General features: G+C 41.3%; 1 protein-coding gene across 1 annotated transcript in view; it reads right to left on the reverse strand.

Moving 5' to 3' along the window:
• mnat1 (MNAT1 component of CDK activating kinase) overlaps positions 1 to 27,529 on the reverse strand; it is a 39,987-nt gene that overhangs the window by 1,936 nt on the left and 10,522 nt on the right. The window contains exons 4-7 of the mRNA XM_077620551.1: positions 27,070 to 27,173; positions 26,158 to 26,298; positions 23,277 to 23,408; positions 15,417 to 15,538 (exon numbers count right to left, since the gene is read on the reverse strand). Coding sequence (XP_077476677.1) covers positions 15,417 to 15,538; positions 23,277 to 23,408; positions 26,158 to 26,298; positions 27,070 to 27,173 — 499 coding nt within the window. The remainder of the gene's footprint in view (positions 1 to 15,416; positions 15,539 to 23,276; positions 23,409 to 26,157; positions 26,299 to 27,069; positions 27,174 to 27,529) is intronic.

A 27,529-nucleotide genomic window follows, 5' to 3' on the forward strand; every position in this document is an offset into this window, starting at 1 on the left:
TTATGGGTGTGTGAGTGAGTGTGTGTATGTTAAGATTCTCTCGCTATGTTTGTCCAAACCGTGCAACGCAGAGTTGAAATTTTTTATGGTGGCCAGAAACGGCTGTGAGGATCCTAATAGACGAATTTCTTCACCTTCTCTAAGTGTGTAAACTCAATCTTCTATTTGTTAAACACCCATTTTTCAAAAGAGATTTTTTTAAATAGCGTAACAATTGTCTTTTGGTTATTAACAAGCAGGTGGGACTGGCGAATCTGGGCCCCCCTGCTTGTATTAATTAAAATTAAAATAATTGCTTGCGCAGACTTGCCAGAGTAACTAAACAGTCACTAAATGATGAAATCCATTCAAAAACATGTAGACCGAAAATATGTTGCCCTCTTTCAATTATAACACACAACAAAAGGTCCAATGTGAGTGTCTGTATTGCCGTCTGTTGTCGTGGACGACAGGAAACTTCAAAGTGAGATAGGAACATAAAGCACAGACGGCCCTCTTATTTCTGTGGTCATTCAAGCCGCTTTACACAGTAACCCAACACCTGTGTGATGTAGGTGCGCATGTGTGAGAAAGTACACCGCAACTAGATCATGACTTGATGTCAGCTCGACTTGGTGCATTTGCGATCAGAGCGCAGAGAAATACGCCGAGTAGTCTTGCGAGCGTGTAGAGACGCAAATATTTAGTCATACGTCACGCAGAGCGACCTCATCGAGGCACGGCGAAAGTGAGACAAAGGACGGCGAAGCGGACGTCAATGCGCAGAAAGACCACTCATCAGCCACTAGAGAAACAACACACAAGTTCAAAAGAGGAGGGCCAGTGATTAATAATAACTTCATTAGCTGCGAGCTGCTGCAGTCTGTCCTTCAGAGCACTTGAGGGAGGTCTTCTCAGATGGCTTCCTGCATCCGATGAGTGCTGCCTATTGATTATATTGTGCTGGGCCGTTTTAATGGTGAAAAAAGTGGGCTATTTACAGCCTGGCTAAGTCTGCTCTTCCTGCTAATCTAATCCCCAAGCTACTCATGTGGTCATTCCTTCCAAGAAAGCTGAGAGCTCTGTGTAACTTTATACCAGCCTGCCCCTAAGGAGAGAGCAAGAGAGTAGAAAGAGAACATGAAGGTGGTGCAGGGGGGTAAAAGGAAGAAGAGGGTGTGCAATCGGTAGATGTGAGTGTGTGAAAGAGAAGGGTTTGGGAAGTGGAGGAAAGGGGGGGCGACCAGTTAAAATCACCTTTGGGTATCATCTTGACAAAGCCTCTTCTCTTAAACCAACCTCACTGGCCTCTGCTCACCGCTTCCACCGCACGTTAGTTCAGTTCTACCCCATTAAGTCAGCGGCTCTATCTCGCAGTAAGCTCCAAATGCATCCAAGTGCGTGTACACAAACCAGCACTCGACATTTACTGCGGGCAATTGGGAGCACGGCTGGGGAGCATGTATTGGCATTTACTAACACTGGATTCAGAAGGCCGAAATTGGTAAAACACATGCGGTATTTAAAAAACAAATGTGCATGAGTATTTGGGTAGTCAGTTAACTAATAAACAACAGAGGGGAAAAAATCTGTACGCTAAGAATCATTTGATAGTGCACATCATATCAGTGTATTTTAACATTGGTAAAGACAGTATAAAATAAATAATAGTTTTGACCTTAATCGTCACTAATATACAAACTTTCACTCGTTTAGCATTATTTGTTTGCAATTCCGATTACCACAATACAAGACGCAGGGAAGAATTACGTCAGCTCACAGTCACAACTGATTACTCATTGTAAATCCATGAGTAAATCTATTTATCTATTGTGGTATGTTGCATTAGAATTTTTTCCTTTCCATTTATCGTCATTACAAGTTTTTGTTCTCCTGGTGTACAATTCAGATTTCTGCCTTTTGCCATAAACGCTTTTTATCTCAATAAATTAGTGTCTGTTCAGTATAGCCCAAAATGACTACACTAACATCTACTACAATTGGTTTAGTACTTATTCAATAAATGCTGCTCATTACCAAAACATTATTATTGTTGATACAATGAATATTTATGAGTTTATTTTCTGTACTGTAGGCAGGGAAAAAGAAGATGGACAACCATTCATTGTGGCACTCAAGCTTAAGGGCAATTTAGAGTGTTAAACCGGCCTGGTGAACATGTTTTGGGTTGTGGGAGGAAACCGCTGTACCCAGCAAAAACCTACGCAAGCCCAGGGAAAACATGCAGACAGGAAAGTCCGAACCTGTAATTGAACCGTCGATCTCAGAACTGTGAGGCCGATACATTAACCGCCCACAATTAATAGTGCTACAAATGTATTATGGTGGCATGGTGGAGGAGTGGTTAGTTAGCGCATCGGCCTCACAGTTCAGAAATGGAGGGTTCGATCCCAGGTGGGTTCCGAGTTTCCTGTGTAATTGCGTGGGTTCTCTCGGGGTACTCTGGTTTCCTCCCACATCCCAAAAACATGGAGGGTAGGCTGGTTGAACATTCTAAATCGCCCCTAGATCTGACTGTGATTGGTTGTTCGTCTCAGTGTGCCCTGCGATTGGCTGACAAGCAATTCACAGTTGGCTGAGATAGGCTCCAGCTCCCCCATGACCCTTAAGCGCTACAAAGAATGAATGAATGAAGCCTTGAAATAGAATAAAATGTTCACGCTTTGAAAGTTGCATTTTGTTGGTTTCTTATTGCTCTCTTCAATTGTCGAAGTAAGGAAGAAGTTTTCTGATTCTGAATGTACTAAAAAAGAATGAACAATGTGTAGAACAGGTTCAATAAAAGTTGCTGCCATAGTACTTACTAAACATTTAATGGCAACATATGCAATAGGCTGCAATAGGAACAGCTACACTCTCAAGCGAGTGCCCACACGCCCTTTCAACCCTTGCATTTCCCCGAAGACCGGATTGCCTTTTGTTCGCGGTGCCCTGAAACCCAAGCCGTTTCGCTCGGTAACATCTTTCACTCTCTCGGCCCCACTGGAGCATTAGCTGCAACCTGATAGGAGTCTTTTCAAAGCCTCGTATTATTGTGTAAATATGGGTCACTTTGGTCTACTCCATTATGTCGCTAAGGGGGAGCAGGACAAGAACAGTGCAGGTGATGAAGACAGCGTAATGGCACAGTGGGACAGTGTTCGTGTCAAACTGCAATCAAAACCACAAAATATGGTGGTGGTTTCCCAATTGCACGCCCAGTAACAGGAACAAATTTGTAGCACATTTTTCCCCAACGATCTACTTTTAAAGTTTTTTTAATGATGTTGAGTATGTGTCCACATGAAAATCAGCAACACTAAAACAATCTGCTACTCTTAAGTTTTTTCAGTGGGTGTTAAGAACATTTTTCCACTTTAAATCTTAAGTCGTGGAAAACATGACAGACAATCAGAAACTTACTAAAGATGTCTTCATTCCCACAGACTAGAAAACATCATAGAGCAACATCCCTCCTTTTAAAGGAAAGCTGGTCTTTTCCACCGGGGTTTCGCTTCATTTCAATCCAACAATGCTCGCGTCTTTGTTAAGTTCGGACCCGACTTTGGTTCTTGAGTCAAAGAGATTCTAGAAGTGAATCAAACGAAACCAGATATCGGTTCCCTTGTCTAGACTGTTCAGATTGACTGGAATTGAATTAAGAAGCTTGATGGAAAAGAAAAGAGGCAGCCCATGTGTAATATGCTGCGCCGTTTATTTCAGCTGGCAGACAATTAACACATAAACCACAGAGCCGACGCAAGCAGACGACACAATCAAAGTCCCGTCCAACAAAAACTTCATTGTGGCAGCAGCGTTTGTTTGGCTGCTGTCACCCATGTCACCATTCCTGTTTCTTTTAAAAGCCCGTTCCATTTTATGATTGTGAGCCAATCCGTTATCAATGAAGATCATACAATGTCTTAAGCCCTACTTTCATGTTTCAGCAGCGACTTGAGACAAGACCTCAGCTTGAGCACCTGTTGACTTTTGTACTGCCCTCACTGATCCACAGTCAGCTCTTATTTTTATGGCAAAGGATCAGAGATGGTTTTGGTGGGCAGCGTGATTCATGACACTAACAGGAGGACTGACATTAGGGCAAAAAAATGTGTTTAACACATTCCCTTCCCTGGATAACGATAGTGATCTGATCCATTTAAACTTTTGTTGCTGGAAGGAAAATAGGAATTGACAAATCCTCTCCTACTCTCATACTTTAGTGTCAAATTCAGTATGTATATTTTAGATTGGTGTCTGTGCACCAAAAACACAGCTGACAAACACTGAGGACACGCCAAATTTATCGCAGGCCAATCGCGAGTGTACTGGGTGACAACAGTGGTGCCCGGAAGTCTTCCTTTAGCGCACAACTTTGACTGTAGTTGAGGATTCCAGGCCTGGGAAGGATGAGGGAGGGGAGGATTGCGCAGAGCCACACACCTGCCAGATGATTTGTCAGTATAGAGGGGTCAGCACTCAGCTGTCACCCCCTAATCACCCATCCTACCCCTTAAGTCTACCCCCGCCAAACCCTACTCTCCAAAAACACCCCCTCCTTGCATTCCTCTGGCAGCTCCAGTTTCACTCACAGCACGGTTGCCCCATCTGCCCCCCTTCCCACGTCTCTACCCCCAGAGAAAATGTACCCGTGGAAGATGCAGCACACTGAGAACATTGTGCATCCGTCCAGGCAATGTGCTCTCGTGCCCTCGCGCACAGGTTACACAATTCATGTTTGTGCAAGGGCGAAGCTGTTTCTTTTGGAGACAGAGGGCAAATCCGTCCCAGCACATTATAGGAATTGGTCCACGGTGTAGTCCAGCTACCCCCTGCAGACAAGGCAAACACTCTCACAGGTATACTATATCTGTCAACAGCAGCCTTTCAGCGCCATGGGTCAAAGGCCATCCTCTTTTCCATTGAATCCAGCTTCCTCTGGGATGGGGCATCATATGAGAAGGACCCTCAGCTATTAGCCTACCCACTGTCCACCGGATTAGCTCAACTTGCGAATGAGTGCAGGGGACTCGGTGCGGTTACATCACGTCTTATCCATTATCAAGAGTCTTATCATCGCCACTGACAGACTGAGGCTACATCCCTGACGCAGAAGTGGTAGAGGCTCTCACTAACACTAAGTTAAGAGCAACATGTTTAGAGTGTTAACAGATGCGCTGCCTGATACTTGAAATGAACACCCACCTAATACATGAAGGTTGAGTGAGAATCTGTAAGTTGCCCTCAAGTCAGAAGCTTTAATGATAACGGCTAAGCACTATTGTTGTCTCTTACAGACAGTGCCTATCTATGATAGAGGCTGATTGTGCCCAAAGACGGCTTCACTTCCTGATCCAGCTGTCACCGCTCATCCACGGCACTGTCTCGGTCCTGTGCATTCCCATTCTAACCTGGTGGTGTCAGTAGAGGCTGCCTTACAAGGACAAGACACCCTGAGAGCTACTTGATACACAGCACATCTTTCTTTCGTCTCTGGAGCTGCCACTTGATAACCCCGCGCCACCCTGAAAAGCTTTAAGGTATGAGGCAGGGCGCCCAGTGGACTGCGTAAGGAGAAGAATGACATGACATCAGTGTCGTCAACTAAATGGAGCTGTAAACAATGGAGGGGGACATATGCTGTTCGGGGAATGGCTGCCAGCCCAAGGCACACCCATAAACGTAAGCCAGGGTACCTTGACAGCTAGATGTAACATGCTGGGAATAGAAGACCAAAACACAGAGGGAGAATAGAATTTTCCCGTGAGGGTGGGAGGTATCAATTACAAATCACCTGAAGCACTGCAGGGCAGGCAATGCGGATTTCAATAAGACAAGAGAAAGAGAATAAAGACAGGATTGTGGTAGGGGGAAAAGACCAGAGACAAGAGGGATCAAATTCATACACTATATAGGCGATGCACTCCCGAGCTCCAAGTGTGTACGGTAAGCGCTACATTACAGGTGTTTATTTTCTTTCTCCAGCTCTTAAGGGGGGGAATGAACCCTAATACATCTTCGGATCCTTTATCTCGAGCGTTAAGCGCAAGTTTGCGTGAACATAAACCCACAGTGAGTGCAGTGAGTTGTTAGTACCGTTAAAGCATTCGACCTTCGAGGGAGCAGCTGCTTTCGTAAACATATCATAGTTCCTCAAAATAGTCACGAGACATCACTTCTGCTGAGTACTGGCCTCGCTTGCCTTGAAGCAGCAATCCCAATAAACCTGAAGTTCCCATTCTCCTGGAAATTCACTGCAGAGGGAGACTGCTAGACTGTCTGGCGCATAGCCCGTAGAGCAAAAAAAAACAACAACACGCAAGGTACTATAGCTGTTGCAAATAAAGCAGAAATGCATCTTTGTCATTTGTGTAGTGCTTGCTACTTTTTAGACATGACTCCCGCACAATTAAAAAGGCTTTTCAACTGCCCCACACACTTATTTAGGGTGGTACTTGGAGAGGATCAATATTTACACAGATCTAAGGGAGGGAAACAATAGTGATGTGGCCTCCACCGACGCTGTCTGTTAATGGTCTGTTTACCGAGACAGACAGGATAATGGCTTGAGTGGGGGCGGGTGCACGATTTGACGATGACAGCACTCCATATTGTTTTTGATCTGGTTAGCAACAAGCAAAGCCCGCGCCTATTGAACCACAGAAACTGAGAAATGAAGCCATGTGGTGGGAGCTACGTTGACACGGATGTCTTTGCAAGTCAAATGGCTGCCCTCAAGCCTATTGTTTAACAACACGTAGAATCTGTTTTGGCTATGCAAATTGAAAATCTGTGACCTCTACGAGAGCCAAGCCAGGTTTTGAGATAAGCGCAACAGAGGGGCTTAAATGTTTCCTGGGTCCTGAAATGCAAAGAACTAGCATGAGAACTGTGAGAAAAGGGCATATCAGATATCTGAGTGACCAAGTTCAACTGTCCGTTCTCAATGTGTTTGAGGGGAAAAGCCCTTTTGTTATGCAACAACCAAACCAACTCGTTTCCCATAAGTAGTGTCCTGGCAACAATGTTGATGTTGACGATTTTTATTGGCCAGTGAGTACAAAATACGAGTCTTTAAATGATTGGAAAGGTAGATCAAAGACGGATGGATGCTCTTGAGGGAGTTCATGTGAGGTCATTCAAATTGGCGCCACAACCTCTTGCTCATAACTTAAGCATCAAAGGTGTGTTTGTGTCAGAGTGTGACTGTGAGGTTCACAGTCTCTCTGAGGTGCTGTCACTCTAAGCACCATCATGCCCACAGCACGGGACCTTGGGTCCACTACCGCCAGTGACCTATGACCCCCCCACACCCCTCCCTCATCACATCATACCCTCCAGCTCCATCAAACACATCAGATGGATGCAAACCCGTTGGAGATAGAATCTGAGGCGCATGAGTAAAATTTGAACTCTTCAATATTTATATGTATGTATGGTCATTTAAAATAAATAAAACTCAAAAGACCTGGAAACCACATATATGAACATCAAGTCTCAACTATTATATTATTATAATTATTAATCACTATTTTCATATATTAATTAATTAATTAATTAAACTATAAACTAAAAAACACATTCAAATGAATAAAAACAATTACTATGGTTAATCCCTCTTAATAACACAATAGCTTATAAATATATACAATTGCATAAAATATTTTTGTATTAAATGAATAAACATTTTACATTTATAAAATATTTGCAGCTTTATCTTTTTATTTAAGTTTTTTTTTTGTTAATGGTTGCTTTTTTTTCCTTTTTGGCACCATAATAGCCAACCAATTCATTTCAACTCGGCCATGTTTTAGTGCCACTGACGCACCAGAAGTGCGATCCGTTTTGAAAAAGAGGACTGGTTGGGTCATTCGCCGTCGCAGTAAAAAATGAATCGGACGTCTGACGCCGTCAATGGAAGCAAATGAGTTAAACTAGTTCCTTAAGCAAAGGAGTTAAACTAGTTCATTGTAGACACTTAAGTGGTCATGCTATATTCATCAAGCCTCCAAAGCCGTCTTCTCGATTGAAAACTCTGGTGGCAACATTGTGCAAAACTCCCTTCCAATATTAGCACACACACACACACTTGCCTATCACATAAACACACGGACATGGTTGGGGACGCTTGAGCTAAAGAACACAAGCAGAAGAGGAAAGTATCACTCAGAGACCCATTAACCTCTGGCTCACAACCAGAGCAGTAAGCGGACGTCCTTTAAGAATATGTTAAACATAGCTAGTCTTCATGTGTGTAAGTGATTGATGTTTTACTCGTGTGTGCGTGAACCTGTGGTCATAACAATGTGATGTTTTCATACGTAAAAAAGGGGCGGGACATTGACAACTGCGGCAAGTTTCATCCTTAGGAAAAGTTCACATATTATCTCACTCTTGCGGGCAGACTAGAGCATAATAAAATTTAAAAAAAAACAAATAGGCATGCAGCAGTCCCATTCTGGAGGAAGAAAATGTGCTATAAAAATGAAATTTCTATTCTAATCTGAGAATTTGTATAACACACATGTAAAATATGAACTAGGCATATCATCAAACATAAATTAATCAATTAAATGATCAAGAAAATGAAAAGATATACAAATCAAAACTTAAAATATGGCAAAGATGAAGTGCTAAAAGGAGCTCACCCATAATATTATCATGACTCCTGTATACTGATCATATAGACTGGAGTTGAGTGCAGCTGCTAACCGTGGCTACTGCAAGCAAGGAAGGCTTCACACAAGCAATGTAAACAGAATAAATCTGCGTGAAAATACTTATTCTACCTCAAAGTGTTTGAGTGAGCGGGAAAAAAAATGTTTCACAGAATTTATGAAAACATTTAAATCTCAGACAGCATCGAAACAGAACTTATTGGCAAAAAGTGCTCAACCCAAGCAGTCAAAACCAATCAGTTAGTCGTCTGCTAAAACGAAAGTACAGTATTCCATGTTTATTTTTCTATCTTCAATGTTCAATGAGGTAGAAAGAAGAAAAATACGTTTAACGGCCATGTTGAAATATGGGATTGCAGTTTCAAAATAAGTCATAAAATTATTATTTTTGTTCATTTGAAGTTGCTCCCTAGTTCCAGTAAGTTATCGATGATATTTTTATTGCATAACAGCTTCTCTTTATTTAAGATGGCTGTAATCACGCCCAGAAAAAAAATTGGCGTCTTCCAGAGAGTCAATCGATGGACTGAACTCTCCCAGATGCCATGACGAGTGCTAGTGACGAGGCGCGTCGTCACAGGTCAACCTCTGAGATTTGACCTGTTTTGGTGGATGAAAGTATACAGAGGTCGCCATCCTCTTGTGGAGAGGGGGATCCCCAGGAGAAGACCACCAGACTAAACAGTGTTCATTCAGCTGCTCGGCATCACCTCGAAACAAGCGGCAGATGCTTGACAAGCACTCCCAGCAGAAAACTCACTTTTTCCACCAATTATGCAAAAGCAAAGCAAAGTAGGGGGAGGAGGCAAAACCTCTAAATATTATACATGCTGTCTTTTGGCAAGTGCATTGAGCAAATTCTGTCAGGGAAGGATGGGTAATTTGAGGGTACTCGGAGCCAACGCAAACAACTGTTCTGGCAAGACCCCATTGTCAGCACTTGAGGTTTGAGTCAAATGTTTCAACGCTCTGTAGCCAATTTCTCTTCTCCCTGCCCCCACCAGCCCATATGATTTGTCCTTGTCCAAAATCTCAGTCAGCCTTTCATCACCTACACAGCCGGAGCTTTCAAAAGTGTTCTCGTGGAAAACAAAGTCAAACCCCAGATGGAAATCTACACACGCAAGTCCAAACAAAAAGAAAAAGAAATGGCGTTCTCTCACGGTCCTCTGCGCTGTACATGAGATCATCTACATGAGGCAGACAGCCTCCTCCCACCATCAACGTTTATGGCTCTAAGAGTGGTTATACTGTTGACAATGCCAGACTGTCTCCCCGAAGACACAAAACACTTATCGCGCAAGATTGAAGTTCAAATGGTCAGTAAAAACAGAAAGTCAAGTTGCCCACGGTTCAAATGGATGTAGCCTGAGTATACAGCGTCTTAGTGAATGTTCTAGAGCACAGGTGGGTTTCCTACTAACAGGAAACAAAAACATCCTTCCCATCATCAATGGATGCGCAAGCTTTAAATATTATGAACTCACGTATGAATGAAGTTTTGAGCAGATATTCAGTAACAATTCATTGTTCATTTTAACTAAGCCCATCAGTACAGTGGTACCTCTACATACGAGCAGCTCTACCTACGAGATGCTCAAGATACGAGGAAAATTTCGAGCAAATAATTAGCTGTAGATACGAGAAAAATTTTGAGATGCAAGAAAGCCAGGTGGCCATGACATGAGAGGCTGTTTATCATTGTAGTCTTTTTTGCCGCATCTCTTTCGTGTATAACAGATATCTACGAGCACTGGGCAGAGCGTTGCATTTTTTTCTGTGTTTTTTTCCCCATCACTCAGCGCGAATCGCTGTTACGAGGAGTATTATATATTACTTCTCGTTTGCAAGTGGTTGTGCGTTATCCTATTGTGAGGACATTTGTGTGCATCATTTTCGGAAGCGTATTTTGAAGGGAATACAAAAGCAAACCGCACATCGATACTAAAAGTCAGGTTGGAGGCAGGGCAAATACAGCCAACCTGGCCGGTATCAAACTTAAATACAAAATTAGAATTAAGTTTAGTGTAAGGTTAGATTGAACTTATTTTTGAGTGTGTCTGCATCGTAATACAAGTTCATTTAAATTTGTTTATGTTATTAAACTAGCGTGTTGCCGTGCAAAAAGCACCCCCCCTCTGTCCTCTCTCTCTTTCCCCCCCTTCGAAATCCGTATAATTTTAGTACTATTAAACATATTTTATTACTATTAAACCACTAGTTATGTGTTACTTTGTTAATAGATGGCGAATTAGAAAAAATAAATCATTTTTTCCAATCCAATATCCTGTTTTTGGTGTTTTTTCAGAGGGTTGGAACGAATTAATTTGTTTTTAGTTCATTTCAATGGGAAACGTTCGTTCGCGTTACGAGAAGATCGACATACGAGCTCAGTCCCGGAACGAATTAAGCTCGTATGTAGAGGTACCACTGTATTGAATAACACTGCTAAGTAATGATTTGTTTAGAGTAGTGACAAACGACTATGCGTCACAAGAGCAGTTTCTAGAAAGATACTCACATACTTGTCAACCTCGGCCAATTGCTCCCCTTAATAATTATTGCAATTCCCCATTAAACGGCAAAAAACGTACAAATGCAATGTGGTACATATTTAGTCACATAGGGTGCACTTAAGTCTAAAATTTTCTCCAAAGTGGACGGGCTGCCCAATCAGTATGCACTAAATTCAAGATTGTGTAGCTGTAGCTGTAGGGCGCTGACAGCTTGACTGTCTGGGTACATTGCTTGCTGACGCGCTATATTTATATAGTGAAAAGGCAGACGTGGGAAAGGGGAATGCGTGTGCACATATCATGCTTACTTAAAGCGTGACAATATTAGCAGTCGACGATGACGTTTTCATCTGTTACCAGTGACTGAGACGAACCGGATTAGAGCCAAAATTGGTCAAACGAGATCGTTTTTTTACAAAAAACGTACTTTAAAAAATCCCGTACAAAAGTTGTTATACGGCGTACACAATTTGAAATGATCAAAAAACGTATAAAATACGGGAACAACATAAATTGCCAGGTATGTACTCATATTTATCTGAATAAAGTAACTTGAGAATTAAAAACAGACAGCCTACTTGATAACTTGAGGTGGGGGTGGGAATAGCGGACGGGTAAGCGAGGCAGACAAGAATTGGCCATTTGAAATGACACCGCAGTATCAAACCCCCACCTGTGGAGACACTTGACACTGTCAATGGACCCCATGTATTTTGTGAAAAGTGAAACTTAAGTGTAAGTGTATTTTGTTTGATGTTATTTATTCATACTGTTAAATATTTTTGTATTAAGAGGTTATGTAATGATATGTTTTATTTGAATTGTCATGCTATATTCGCTTTCCCATTCTCACAATACATCGCTGGCCTTCCATTGGGCTGAAGTAAGCTATGTCTCCATGATGCCGGAACCGAGGTTAGTGCGCTGTAGCCGGATGTTAGAGCTGGCGTAGCGGCCACCGTGTGTGACCGGTGAACACTGCGCCAGCCGAACCAGAAAATATGGCGCTCTAGGCGGACGGTAGAGCCGCCCCATTTGCGGTAGAGGCCACCGGCAGAGTTGAAACAAAAGGCAACATTGTGGGGACTTTTTAATCTTTTTCTAGGACCATGCCTGATCAGCTCCAGCCAGTGGTGAGTTGCGGATTCGTGTGCCTTCGTTCATCACAGAGTCGTTTCTTGAGATTTTCTGAGTTAGCGTAACATAAGTTTAGGTTGTTGTGTGTTTATTTGCATTGGAAAATGTCCTTACGAATTGCATTTTAATGGCTTAAGCGTTTTCTTATCTATTTTCCCTTCTTTTGCATATATACATGCATTGGTATAATTATTCAGATAAAATAGTTGGTTAACACATCTGCCTCACAGTTTTGAGGTCATTGGTTTGAAACCCTCTTGAACCTGTCTCTGCCTTAGTGCAGCTGTTGTCCTTTCACTACACTGGGTTTTCTGAAGAGACTGAGTTCCTGCCACATTCCCAAACAATACATGTAAGGTCAATAGAAGAATTCATTGTCAATATAATGGGATATGAATGGTGATTTGGCTCAATCTGATTGGCTCGTACCCTAAACTTTAACCCAAAGTCAATCCAAATAGGATAAAGACTATAGAAAATAGAATTGTTCAGAGTTAGGGTTAAACACTTTGACAGTGTCAGTTAAATCTCAGCATTATTATTTTACAGGGAAGGAAGAATTTGATGATACAGCTCTAATTTTGGAGTTGGGATCATGAAAGTGTGCCTAAAGAAGTGTGGTAATGTGGGTGATAAAATTCGAGAAGACACATTTCAACATTTGAACATGTTGGCTGTCTAGAATGAGAAGCAGTCCAAACAGGCCATGTGATGATTGAACAACTGACGCAAACTGTACAAATGAGTCCACGTTTAGAAGCCATGGCGGTACCAGTGGGGTTGTGTTTGCATGTATGCACTCCTGCCTCTTTTGACGGCGCATCCAAGACAAATCACCACTGGTGCTGCTGTCACTGCGGGCCTTGACCAAGATGAACAGCCCAGTTTTAAAATAAGCACCTGCTGCCTCTCGGCCCTTCTAGCTCATCCACACTGAGAAATATTTCCCTTCACAGGTCACAAGACTGGCGCTGGTGTTCAACACACCACACAGGGGACTCACTTTTCACCGCCTCAACCCCGTCTGCATTCTCTCCCGCACGCACACACACACACAAACAAACACACACACTCCGATGTGAATATTTACCACACAGCACACAAGTTCCATTATAGCCAAAAATGCTTCGAGTGCAATAACAGGGGTGACTCAATGAGAATAGCAGGTTGGCGGGACACTGGATGTTTGCGTGGCCATGCTTTGACCATCAACGTATATCTGAGCAAGCACACAAAATCTGCAACATTGCCAAACAGGCAAACTGCTTTAAAATATCAGCACTATCTCCTTAGTTTACATATGGCATTTTCAGAGGTTGAGGGTCAATCCAGAATTGGAGGACATTTTGCATAAAAAAATCTTTTTCAAAAAAAATGCAGCACTTTTCTGCTTTTCTGCTTTTCTACTAAATATTTATCAATGATAGGTAATACATAATTAGGGCTTGATTAACTTAGCCTACAGATCAATTGTAAAACAATTGTATGCATGAGCTATTTGATATTTACAATTCTTGGCATAATCACCATAATTTGGTTACAAGAAACAGGGATGCAAATGTGTACTGGTGTTTTCATTTTTTGCCCCATTTATTTAACGGTTACTTGTGATCAAGAGATCAAGCTTAAATAAATAAGTCAAGGAAAATAAAGGTATCATTTATATAAAAGAAAGGCAGACATTTGCTCTACACATTCTTTTCACTTGTTTCTTCTAGTATAACAAAAGGTTACAGCAACAGGTTTGTGAGCAAATTGCGGAACATAGGTTTCAACAATAATAGTATTTGAAATATTTTTGGGGTTAAAAAAAACGTTCCTACATTCACGATACAATGATGAACCAAATAACACCTAAGAAAGGAAATTCTAATTTAATTTTAACTGTTATAGGCGACATTCAATATGGCAATTGGAGACCACCTCAACCTAACATGAGAAAAGGTGCATTTCTGGGGGCACGAAAGACATTTTCTGTTGTTTTAGTTTTGCTCTGAAGACAAGAACATTTATGCGGATCATTTAAAATTTGAAGGGTGGGACAGAAACTGTCCTCCAATTCTGGAATGACTTATGTCATTGCTGGAGTTCCTCCTGGACTGATGCACAGACGCTTGCACACTTACTCCATCTAAAACCATTTTGTGTTTCATCTACATATTGATTCTCTTTGCTGTAAGAAACATGGCCTCAGCATTTTCCTGAATACATAATGTTGCAATGAACAGTGACAGCTCTCCCGTAATTCTTTAAACAGCACGTTTTGGCCTAAGTAGCTGTGTTTCCAGGTATTTACACAAACTGAAGTTCCCGTCCTGAGAGAAAGGGAACACCAACACGACATTTCCTCTCAAATAAAAGTTACTGTCGAGGTAACGTAATATTGAACATGGTCTATACCCCATTACCCCTAAAATATGACCTTGTTTTGCTCCTGTCACCCAATAAAAACAGACCATTCTCACTATGTGGGCGGGTTTTAGTAGCAGTCCGTTGCAAGGCAGACGGTCGGGCGCTAAGGCTGACTGATGAATGACTTGCATTTGGTGAGGACTGGACCAGTGGCGTCGTGGATTGATTGGCCCCAAAGGGGGCCGTCGAGAGGGGGGAGCACTTCCTGTGTGTGTTAATGGACGCTTCTGCAGAGGCAATGAGCCGGCTTGTGGGTGCGCTATGGCGGTGCTCTCCTTGGATTATTTGCTTTGAGTCTCGCCACGAATCAGACGAGAATCAGCAATACAACTAGCTAGATAGCTCCACAATAGCAGAAGTGTGCATGACTGAATTACAAATTAATTAGTTGCATTCGCGTGATTGTGGTTTGTTTGAACACATGGTATTTCTGACCAATATGGCTATTTTTGGCATATCGAATGGTATCAAGTTCGGTCAAGATCTAATGCGATGTGGTATTTATGTATGTTTTCCGAACTGTTACGCTGCTGTGAATCTAACCACTACGCAAACATGTGCGCTGTGTGGGACTACTTCTCTTTAGAAACCAAGGGTAGTAAATCGTAATGCATGATAGTAACATCTTGTAATATTTGTAAAGCAAGCATTTTTCTTTAACAGAAAAAGGTTAGAGTGTATGAAAAATCTGTACCCGAGTCTTCCAAGCTGGTCCAGTTCTGGCACTGGCGGTCCAAAGGTTTCAATTTGGAGGGGCTTGTAGTGATAGAGGGCTTCTTCTAACTTGGGTGCAGGTTGAAGAGAAACCGTCTGGCGCTGGAATAGAGGGATGGGCAAATTAGCGGGAGGTAGGAGAAAGCAAAACAGTGCTGTTCAACATTGGTAAGCAGTAGAAACCATGGCACAGTCACAACAACATAAAAAAGAATACAATACAAAAAGGCTCTTGTCAATCTAAATGCAGAATTCAGAAATATGCGAAAGACTTGTTTCAATTAAAACATTTGTCAGACAATGATTGCATTTTTTTTTATTTGATAATTTATCATGAAAATCTGCACTGCATCCTTATGAAACATGCTGTTTATCCATTATTGAGTTGAAGCGTGGCTCTAGTCACTTCAGTTTGGGGCATACTTGAAAAAGCGTTTGGAGGCGAACTGAGAAAACCACGGCACATTGAATGCATTAGGCAAAACGGGACGCGTTCGCAACAACAATAATGGGAAAAAACGATGGGTTGCTTCTTAACATGTGGCTATTAACCAAGGGACAGAGACGTAAAGCAGACAAAATGACAGGCTGCTTCAAAAGATTGGATAAAATCACAGCATCTAGAGCTGATGCTCCATACACACCGGCCACTGCTTTTTCTCATCACGCAATGGGTTCCCATACAAAGTCAAGGTAGGGCATCATGCGGCCTCGCAACAACCAACGCTAAATTACGTCACCATTTTGACTAAATAAGCTACGCCCGGTAATGTCGTCACAATGAATTTCTGAGCTGTAAAGATGACTTGATAGATCTTTCTGCAAAAGGTTGCAGCAACAAGAAGAAAGCAGCCAATCAAATGTTTTCTCAATCATGTGACATTAGCTGCTGAGGCAAAACCCAACCTCAACATCCGGTCAACAAAAGGCCAAACAAAGAAAGGCAAAATTGGAATATGACAAAAGTCATAATATTGCAACATTAAAGTAACATTATTACGAAAGTTAAGTCATGCGTTGTAAAACTATGAGAAAAGTTGCAAAATTATTAAATTAAAGTCACTATATTATGAGAATTAAGTCATACATGGTACTATATAACAAAATTAAAGGCGTACTTTTACAATGACATTCGAATATTACAAGATTAAAGTCATTATGTTGTTTATTATGATAATACTAGAATCGGAAATTGTTTGGTTTTGCGGAAACTTTGGTATGACTGCCGCATAAAAATTGTAATGTACATTTTTCATTATGTACCTTAAAATGTTACAATTGGTGACAAACAGTGGCTTAACCAGTGATTAAAATACAAAAAATAAAACATAGGCCACCAACTTTAACACATGAAAAAGCATCCATAGTCACAGTATAAATACTAAAAATACAACAACTTACTGAATATGACCTGAACTATGTAACGTCAGTTAAGTTTCTAAATTTAATTTCCATATTAGTATGGCGACAAATGGTACCTGGACCTGATATACAACAAAAATCAGAGGTGAAATAAATAAATAAATTATGGTTTTCTCTTCTCAAAGAATTAGAATAACCAGGGGAAAAAAAAACTTTAAACTAACCAAGTCATCAAATTTGAGCTGATGACGAAGGACGGAGGAAAAAAAAACCACAGCCAGAAAGCATTGGAAACAGGCTCAGTGAAATCATACCGTGACACACCAACTTTTCAAAAAGTCAAAAGACCTTTACGGTCAGTTGTTTCTTTAAGATCCATCAATCCACAATCAGTTGAGGTTTTACAGTTGAAACTCCCCATGACAATAAAATGATAAATCTCGATTTCTGAATGGGCCTTCAAAAGGGGGATTTCCACATAGTGAAGGATGACTTTGTGTCAGCATGAAAGTAATCTAACTCAAAATTAAAGAGATGATGCTTAAACAAACAGGGAAAATTAAAGGGAAAGTCAAAAGCAACAGAAAAGACAAAGGAAGATAAAAGATGAGAGTTTAGCAGAGGCAGAACAAACAAGAGAGCCCAGGGGGGAGGTAATGAAAAGCAAACTAAATGAGTAACATGTGCCTCAACAGCCTCACACACGCTTTAGCCTATATACAAGTAATGCCACCTAATCTCTATTGGATGTTTCTAAAGCACCAAGGATGCACCCTGAGAGCCGTGAATTCAGACTAACTGAGCCAAATACAACATGATTACTCTAAAAAAACAAAGTTAATGTCTCTGGTTTTGGAAACCCATTATGGTTAAGCCAACTGAAGTTTCAAGGCAGTAAAAAACAACAACACTTATTCAAAATACTTCTATCACACAGAAGAATGAGATATCGAGGCCAAGACTATAAAGACAAAAATGCTGAGTTTGACCAACTTTTAAATATCTGATTTTTTTAGAGGCTACCAAACTTTTTGCTAAATCCTACTGTATAAATAGAGTAACCACTGTATTTTTCAGACTACATAGCACTGGACTATAAATCAGACCTGTAAAAAATGCACTATGATGAGGAAAAACACAAGCATGTCGCACTGGAAACACTGTACAGTAATACCTTGACATACGAGTGCCCCGACATACGATGAATTTGAGATACGAGTAAAATTCCGAGCAAATATTTACCTTGAGATACAAGACACATTTTGAAATACGAGCATACAAGCATACGAGACCGGCAGGTGGCGAGAGGCTGCTTATGATTTTCTTTCTTGCCGCATCTCTCGTGCAAAGATCTCTACGAGCACTGGGCGGAGCGTTGCATTTTTTCCGTTTTTTTTGCGTTAGTCTGCGCAGAATTAAGGGAAGAACAAGGGGTCCAAAGCAAGCTAGTGGAATGAAGGGTAGTACGAAGAAAAGGCGTGTGATGACAATCGATATTAAGCATGAAATAAAGGAAAAACATGAGTAGTGTACACGTGACTGAGCTGGCTCGCCAATACGAAACGAGAAGCAGGAAGTTAAACTCGATTTGAGATACGAGTAAATCGACATACGAGCTCAGTACCGGAATGCAAATTAAGTCATAGGGAATACGCAGAGAAAAACAACTATTGGCACAAACAATCCCACTCCGCCTGAACCGAAGGATTGATTTAAAGGTAAGACCATGGGAATGGACCCAGTGGTGGTGCAGGGATCTAGGTCCACACTGCTGTTGTGGTGGCCAGGGTCGATTCCCACATCTACTGGTTGTGCCAGTAAGGCTCTCTGCCGTAAAGCTTTTGTCAAATCTAATGAGTGATTCTACGTTTTCGCCATGGTGACCCATGAGGGAATATGCTGAAAGTCCACCACCAGCATGGGAACGGTCAGAGGAAGTTTGACAGGACATCAAAAGACTTCTCACATACCAGAGAAGAAGCTGCCAAAGCCTAAAGAGTAGTGAAGCAGATTCTTAAGTGACAGGCGGAAGCACAAGCCTCCACTCTAGAGACGTAACTTTTGCATTCCTTTACAAGGTCCCTTTGAAACAGCCATAGCAACACTGCATAAGCAACATCTTAGTTCTGGCTTTTCAGCTTTCTTGTTCATTATTATTGTGAAAAATTTATAGGTATAGCTCCCTTGGAGCAAATACCTGTTTTTAAATTATTGCAGGTTGGAACTTCTTGTAAAGAAAATTCCTCAAAAGTCCAAGACATGTGGGTGTTTTTCAAACGTGGCCAAAAAGATGAAGACAGGATGCCCACAGAGAGGTGTCTCCCAACACGTTAATCTGTTTTACCTGTACCATCTGGGATATACCGAATAGGTTAATTGATACTGACGAAATAAGGCAAATGCTGAAGGGAAGTTTATGAGGCGGGTTCTCGTAAAAGTCGACTTACTTCAAAGGGACGAGAGATCCGCTTTTCAAAGTACAATGTACACTGTCTACCTTAACTGTACGTACGTACATATCAGTGACACACACCAATTACCAATTTAGCATCAAAAGGACCAACCTTTTGGCAATGACCACAGCTATGACCACAATGTTTGAGGCAGATTGCCGCGTTATCGTGGTTGTCTCGGTTTTTGTCCTGTCAAACATGATAATATACTTCGTGTACCATCTCATTTGCCTGCTCAAGGTGCCTTGCATTTAATTGTTAGTGGTGGACAGTATCGCAGTTCATCGTTCCAAAATAAGGGTAAAAAGTAGGCAAAGATCCAACAAATTTCCACTCATAGCCGTCATTTTGAAAAACAGATGTGTGTGTGGCCATTGTTGTGTGCTGCATTTTACGTGTTACTGTTTCATGTGTGTTCAAGGAGCAGCTATTTAAAGGTTTACAATGGACTCTATACATGCACCAGTTCCGTATTTTGAGTGAGAAGAGGAAAAAGTCGAGGCAAAGATAGCCAAAGTTGACTTTCTCTTTTTAGTTTTTTTTTTAAATGTCTTGAATTAAAAGATGATGGCACCCAATTCATAACAGACGAAAATTTAAAAAAATAAAATAAAACATGGAACAAAGTGTCAAATTAAAAGAGGACAAAATGATCGGTTTAGAATCATTTGAGAATGTCCATTTGTAAACCAGTCCGGATTGTGCACCCCACCAGAGGACGACTAAGAGAAAAAGGGCTTCTGCTTGAATGGAGCTCCACTTCAAAAACTGATGTTTTTTGTTCTTTAGACAACAAGCTAATTGAGCACTTACTTTTTTCTCAAATTGAATTGAATTCAATTCAATTCAACCAACCAACAAATGTACCCATCCCGAATAAGACCTTTCCTACTTCTGTGTAGGAACATATTTTGAAAGGCCCATCCACGAATGCCTAGAATGTTCTAACACGTCCCCTATTCCTACAGTGCCCATACACATAAAGCAAGGTCAATAAGGGCATTCTTGGATGGGTCTGGTGTGGAAAGACCTAAAAACAACATCACATAACTGAGAACATTCTCCACAGATACACCCTACATCCCAGAAGAATAAAAGTCTAGCCCCATGTGTGTTTCAAACCTTCGTCCACATAATATACTCGACCATTGATGCAAAACTGACATCCGATCAGCAGGTAGCAAGTGTAAAAGCTGGTCGCCCCTCGCCTTACACGTTTAAATATAACCTACTATATAACCAGCGGCAGCTGCCCCAGTGCAAAGCCCTTAAAGCTGACAAGTCCTTTTTCTGCCAGGCTGCAATTGCCTGAGACGTAGGCAAGGGTTTTGAGGCCATCCTAAAGAGGGCCAAGCCAGGGGCAGGGGCAAAGGTGTGAATGCCCACATGTGCTCGTGCCAATCACAACTGACAGTTCTCTTTAGCTCCTGGAGTGACCCCCTGGTATCAAAACAATCTGTGGTGATCAACATGAGTTCCAGTAATCTAGTAAGAAAGAAAAAAAAAGTGACCAAATATCTCAGATTTGAGAGAGAAGAAATAGTAATACAAGAATGTTGAAAGAAGGAAATAAAATCCACGGGAAAAGTTTTGAGATACGACGCGGGGATTTGAAGGGGGTGGGGAATGTGTAACAACAATCTCTCAGGCAGAACAGGTTGGTCCAGCCTGCCAGAAAAAAAAAAGTCAAGCTCAGCTCTAGCATATACAGACAAGTGTGTCTCCCAACCAGAGGTCACTGTAGAGGACGATTTAACAATGGAATACAAAACTGACTGATCAGCGTATGACTGTTTGCACTAGTATGTGTATTTTTTGTACAAGTCAAGTCATATCATGGCTAATAGAATACTGCTAGAGAGAACTTGAGGATATTTAAGTCAGCTACACATCTATGTTTAGGGATAAACTAACTACCCGCATTTAGCCAACGGCAAGTGCGTTGTGCGCGCCCCTGCTGCTTCCACTTGGTGCCCATGGCGGCCTTGTCAAGTATGGCAGCTGCTCTGCTGACTGTGACGAGTGGATCAGGCTGTTGTGGTTGAAGAACCTTTCATTAAAGATGCCGCTGAGAGCTGCTCTACACTGCGGCAAAGCAACCGAGGGATGTATCCCAACCGGGAAGTATACAGGCACAAATAGAACGGATACTTGACATTATTTTCCCATTACAAAGGTGCAATTAGTATTTGAATGATCACTAATAAATGTCCACCAGCAGTTGCCAAAAGCGAGGACTCGTCATTGCGTGGAATTGACAAAAACCATCAAACTGTTTAAACGGGGAAAGCTGGCTGCCCTCCATGAGACATGTTCTTTTGATATCAGTCAGCAATTGAATCTTCAAAGCATGTTTACTCAGACTAGGCAGGGTTGTGTGCATTCACTTGAACACTGCGGTATACGTGTGTCTTTTTTTCAATTGTTCCAGTACAAAGTGACGGATTAGCACACAATTTTCGAGCCATTCCTGAGGCAAGACCAGGCACATCCCTAACAACACATTGCACCTGGGCCCAGACAACTTTCCATTTGGATGATCTAACTTTACCAAACTTCCATTGGAGAACTTTCTGAATCAACCAGAATAGAATACATTGGGGTTCCAAAGTAAAGAGCAGGATTAGATGTTTTCTTGTTCCCAGTCAACAACGTGACGCAGCTGCCGCATTTGATGTGACATTAGAGCACTCTTTATTTAAAGACTGGAGCCTCAACATCTTTACGTTCCTCGGATTGACGGGCTCAAACACAGGCAGATCTGTCATGCCACCAGTGACAGCTCACCTTGGCCCGAGACGGGAGGCTGGCTAAAGTGTTGCGTGTGGTGGGGTTAGTGACGACTTTCTACTTGTGTGACGGATAAACTTGCACATCAACACGGTTGATAAAATTAGAGGCCATAAAAATGACCAACTGCTCATCCATCTTGAATACTTGGCGTCCCCTTTACACTCAAATAGTTTTGAGAAAAGCTTCTCAACAATTTTTACAAAGCCTTTTTGTAAAACTGAAACACTCCATGGTCATGATAGCTCTAAGTTGTTCCATATTTAATTTGTACGGGTATAATGACGAGGTGTACCATAGTTACTTGCGTCAAAGACTATAAACCACATCACTATAAGTACTTTAAGACAGAGAAGCTTTGCTGATGTGTTTCCTCCAACACAAAGTCATCTCGGAACAAGGGACCACAACCTAGAAGATAAATGAATTCCAGCAATCTGCAAGAATTTGCCGTGGTGTGCTGAAATCTCACCAAGTAAAACACAAGTCATTCTTTTGGACACCAGAGTGAAGGAAAATTCAAACCCACATGTTCTCCCAACTTGCAGCTGAGCGGAGCATATGTATGAAGAGAGCTTAGGGATGGTAGAGTGAAAATAAATGAAGGGGTTGGGGTGGGAGTGTGACCACAAACGAAACCAAAGGCAGTATAATAACGCTGTTTTTCTTGCCATCAGCAAGTTGCGCAGTATTGAACAAAAAGGTGCAAAGATTTAGGGCCTTTTGATCTTAATGATAATGTAGAAACATGGTCCAAGATCACAAGATGAGCTTCTTTGAAAAAAAAAATGATAGTAAGATAGCGTGGATCCAGCAGAAATCTATAGGTGACATCCTTGCAGATATCTCTCCCATGCATCACTGAACTGTGGGAATAGCAGTACTCCTCATGAGGGTTGTTGGGGAGGGGTTCAGTTGATAACACAGCCTGTCTCATCACAATAAAATGAAAACAAATGACTGGAAAGTAGAACAGCAGCAAAATGGAAGGTCTCAGCACGCATGAAAAGCTAAGAGGGGCCCGAGTCACAAGGTCGCTCTCTCAGGGCCCCCCGCTCTGGCTCAGAACAACCTGATCATATGACGGAAGGACTGCAGACCTTTTCTTACAGTAAAGGAGAACCAGAAAAGGGAGTAACGCCTTCTTTTCATATTTTGAGCCAACACAACAGTTCATCTAAACTATTTTTTTGTCTTCCACTAGAGGTAAATAACAGAAAAGTTGTTTCACTCACCATCTGAATTCCTGTTGAAAATATATTCGTGCTTTTGACCATGTGTTTCTGCTGCTCGATTTCGGTCTCCAGCTGTGAAACACGGGCCTTGTGTTGGGCAAGCAAGACGGAGGCAGGAAGCTGAGACTTTTCCTGAAAAAATAAGAGGTTGCATTAAGAGCACTTCACCACCTTTTTTCCATTAACCGAAAGATTGAACCTTTCACTGTCTTCAGTGAAGTGTTGTTTAATACAGAGGGAAAAAAAACTTGGAAACATTGTTCACTGATTGATGAGGTAGTACTTTTTTCATGGTTTTTGTAGGACACCTTTTCATTAAAAGATAACTGCCAAACAATTTCATACTTTTCAGTATAGACATGTCCTGCAATCTCCATTGAGTTGGTTATGCTTACATTGCTACGATCAGTGTACAAATTCCAGCCAGTTTTGGAAAGATAGACCCTCATTTATCATACTTGCATTCTTCCAGAGACGCCATGAATGAATGTTTGTGATGATCCTAACATCAAAATTGTTTTTTTAAATTAATAGCTTTTTTTATTGCTATAAAGCTAAAACAAGGACGTTACACCCCTGTCAATGCTTTTGTTCTATTTAATCACATTTTTTGTTTTGTTTTAATTTGAAGAACCTGAAAGTAGGGGAACAGCCTATACTGAAATGTTCAACGCACTGACATCTGGAGCCAATCCATATTTGCATTTGGCAACAATTTGAATGTACCAAGGACTACAGTATTGAATATGTTCAGAGGCTTACAGTCTAGTCGCTGTCAAATTTCATCTGATCTGGTTGTAATTATGTCATGCTTCAGTGGATTCATAAAACATTTTGTTGTCTTGGATAAGACAACTGGATCCGAATGTAGTGATCTCTGGTCTTAAAAAAATAAAATAAAATAAAAAAATACTGTCAGCCTCGCCACTTCACGGCTACAGTCTATCACTGTATCCAAAATCAAAAAATGTTCATTCAAATGTTCATAAAATCAAAATTCACGCTGAAACACGTAAGCATAGTCCAGCGATTGAATTTGGCCATCGTCTTGATGGTGCCATGTCCTTGTACAAAACCATATTTGTACAAAAAAAAGAAAATGCCGTCACAACTCCCCACCACCATGTTCCTTGTGTGCCGAAAAGCTCTCCCAGAGGCTCCTGCTTCGCCTTGGGCATTACCTAACTTGGTATAAAGCTCTCAATAACCTGTCCATTAAATCTTCAGTGTCATAATCTTCACTTCAACTTTATCGTGCTGCACAGGTCTCTCATCTTTTTATCCAAATTAAAATATTAAAATCATGCGGAGTAGAGCTATTGTCATTGTGAGTAGTTTTTAAAGTATTTACATTTTTTTTTTATATATAGATCATTTTTAAATATTAGTTCATTACAGTATCTACATATGCCTATAACTGTGAAACGTTTAATATAAACACTTCTTGATATTGTATAGATGCAAAAACATGTATGGAATGTAAATATAATAGGGGTGATCCGACTTCACGGTTTTTCGATGGTTATGGCGATATCTCCTCTATATTATCCGAAAAATTGGAAGGAAGTCTAAGACAATTTGTTTTGGCAAACAAATCACAACAGAACAAGAATGTAGTCGCTGATTATAAAGGGTGGTTTAAAAGTTAGTCATGATATTGCAGTGATTATTGAAAATGTCCCCAACGCTTAAAGAACAAATGAAAAACACGTGTTCGAATAACTCCCAACATGTCATATGTAGGTAAGCATCTATCAAAAACTTTGGATACGAATATCAAATCAAACATGGCACCCCATCTATTCTCAATTGATAGGGGATTTAGATTGTGAATTTCCTCCACAAGTTGAGAATCACCAAAAATGCATGACATTTATTTAGATCCTCTGTATGTATGTGGAGGAGCTGTGTTTTGGGGGAGCTAGGATGTACAGATGTCAGGACTCAGGAGGGTTCCCCCAAGGGGGAGTGAGCCACTGATCTCATCTGCCTACAGTGGACCGGCCCTGTGCCTTATACAAACAAACACACAGCTTAACCTGCTATCTGTGATGGTGCTTGAACAGGCCGCACTGCTAGAACAATCACTCTCAAAGCCTGTATTTCAGCACAATGGAGCCGAGAGGCTTTGGAATACCAGAATGAGAACAATGCCCCCAGCAGCACAATGACTGGTAGTAAGCTCTTAATGATCAGCCATGAACCCTCGGGCTGTGTGTGTGTGCATGTGTGTTCGGGTTCGTCAACATGGAATATATAGTACTGTATTTTCACGACTATAAGGCGCACATAAAAGTCTTATATTTTCTCCAAAATAGACAGTGCGCCTTATAATCCAGTGCGCTTTATATATGGACCAATACTAAAAAAATTATCACGATAAAATAAAATAAATCAGTCGATAGGATACACCATCCTCTACAGCTCTCACAACTACGGCAAGCAGCCCCCGACTCTACTATTTTTCCCGTAGAAAAAGTACTGCGCAGTGACCGGATGGCTTTTTTCACGGCTCGCCGTCACTTTTGATTTGCGACCAAGTCACGAAAATGAAATAATGACGCGAGTACATTGTAAAATGGCTAAATAAAGTACAACCGAACTCAGTTTTGCTTCTGTTGCCTTTTTAAAAATGTGTTTTTAGAGTGTGGGTGTAGCGTGTATGTTTAAGCTGGTGTATGTTTTGCCATGCCTGGCTTCGTCTATAAAAACGGTGCGTCCTTTGTGTGTGTAAAATACAGAAATAGCACTTGTTACTGACACTGCGGCTAAAAATACGATGCGCTGTATAGTCGTGAAAATACGGTACCTAATAATGTGGTGTCTTCTAAGGAATCATATTCTCACCAGACAGACAAGGTATTGTTAGCGGACTTCTCACCAGTTCATCTAGCAAAGCTTGCTTGCTCTTCTTTTTGGCCAGCAGCTGCCTCTGCTCCTCCTGCAGCACATCCAATCTCCGCTGCTCATTGCCCTGTTGTTCCAGTATGAGCAGCTCCTCCAAATCCTCCTGCTCTCGAGTCTGAGGAGAGTAAGGTAAGTTGGAGTCAGTAAAGTCAAGAAACCACAAATCCAACACTCACTAAAAGGACTGGGAAAGTAAACACAAAACGGCCCTGTTGTTATGTGTACCACAAACTAATGAGATCCAGTACAAGCACTGGATTAAGAATTCTTGACAGCGAGTGATTTGTGCGTCTGCCTCACAGGTCTGGGGTCGATGGTTCGATCCCAGGTCGTTCCTCACTGTGTGGAGTTTTCTTGTTCTCCCCAGGCTTGTGTGGGTTTTCTCCGGGTACTCCGGTTTACTCCCACGTCCCAGAAGCATGCAGGGTAGGCTGGTTGAGGACTCTAAATTGCCCTTAGATATGAGTGTGAGAGTGAAAGACTGTCCGTCTCCTTGTGCCCTGCGATTGGCTGGCCACCGATTCAGGATGTCCCCTGCCTGGTGCCCATAGGTGGCTGGGATAGGCTCCAGCACCCCCCGTGATCCTTGTGAGGATAAGCGGTTCGGAAAATGAATGAATGAATAAACATGAGCTTGTCATATAAGCATGATAATCAATTCTTATGATAGATTGGTAGAAGTTTGGACTAACTAGATAGAGCCATACTAAAAGTGCTTGTAATGGGATATGTTTATATACCATAGCAAGACACAGCACAATTTCTTTCTTTTCAATCTCAATATATGTTATAGATAAGGACCTGAAGCCAAAGGGATTTTTTTTACAATCCAGGGTATATTGCATGTAAAGCTAACTTTATAACAATAAACTAACAATTTACTTACAAGTTTAGCTTTGTTTTTATGGATCAAGTCTTTGTTCTCCCGCTGATACTGCTCCATCCTCAACTTGGTGTCATCCACATCAATATTGTTTGTCAGATTAAACACTGCAAAGAGAGAAAACCCCAAACACAATTAAAAACACTTGCCAACTCAAATTATACAGAAAATGCTGCAGTCAGTTTTTTTTAATTCAAAAGAAGATCCAATGGAAACCAAATACATTTGAACTCAATCAATCAAGACACATTTATGTAGCAGCTTTCACCAGCCAAATGTGGCAAAGTGTGATTCACGGTGTTAAAAAAAAGCATTAATCAACTATTATCTTCCATTGGCGGCAACAGACAACCAATCTATTTGAACAGTGAATGACAACTACCAGGTTTGAAAGTTTTCTCAATGACACCCAGTTGGGCAATAAATCTGTAGGTACTGTTGAATTGTACATAAAAACATGGTG

This window comes from Stigmatopora argus, chromosome 15 (genome assembly GCF_051989625.1).
Source record: "Stigmatopora argus isolate UIUO_Sarg chromosome 15, RoL_Sarg_1.0, whole genome shotgun sequence".
In the NCBI taxonomy this organism is placed as follows: Eukaryota; Metazoa; Chordata; class Actinopteri; order Syngnathiformes; family Syngnathidae; genus Stigmatopora; species Stigmatopora argus.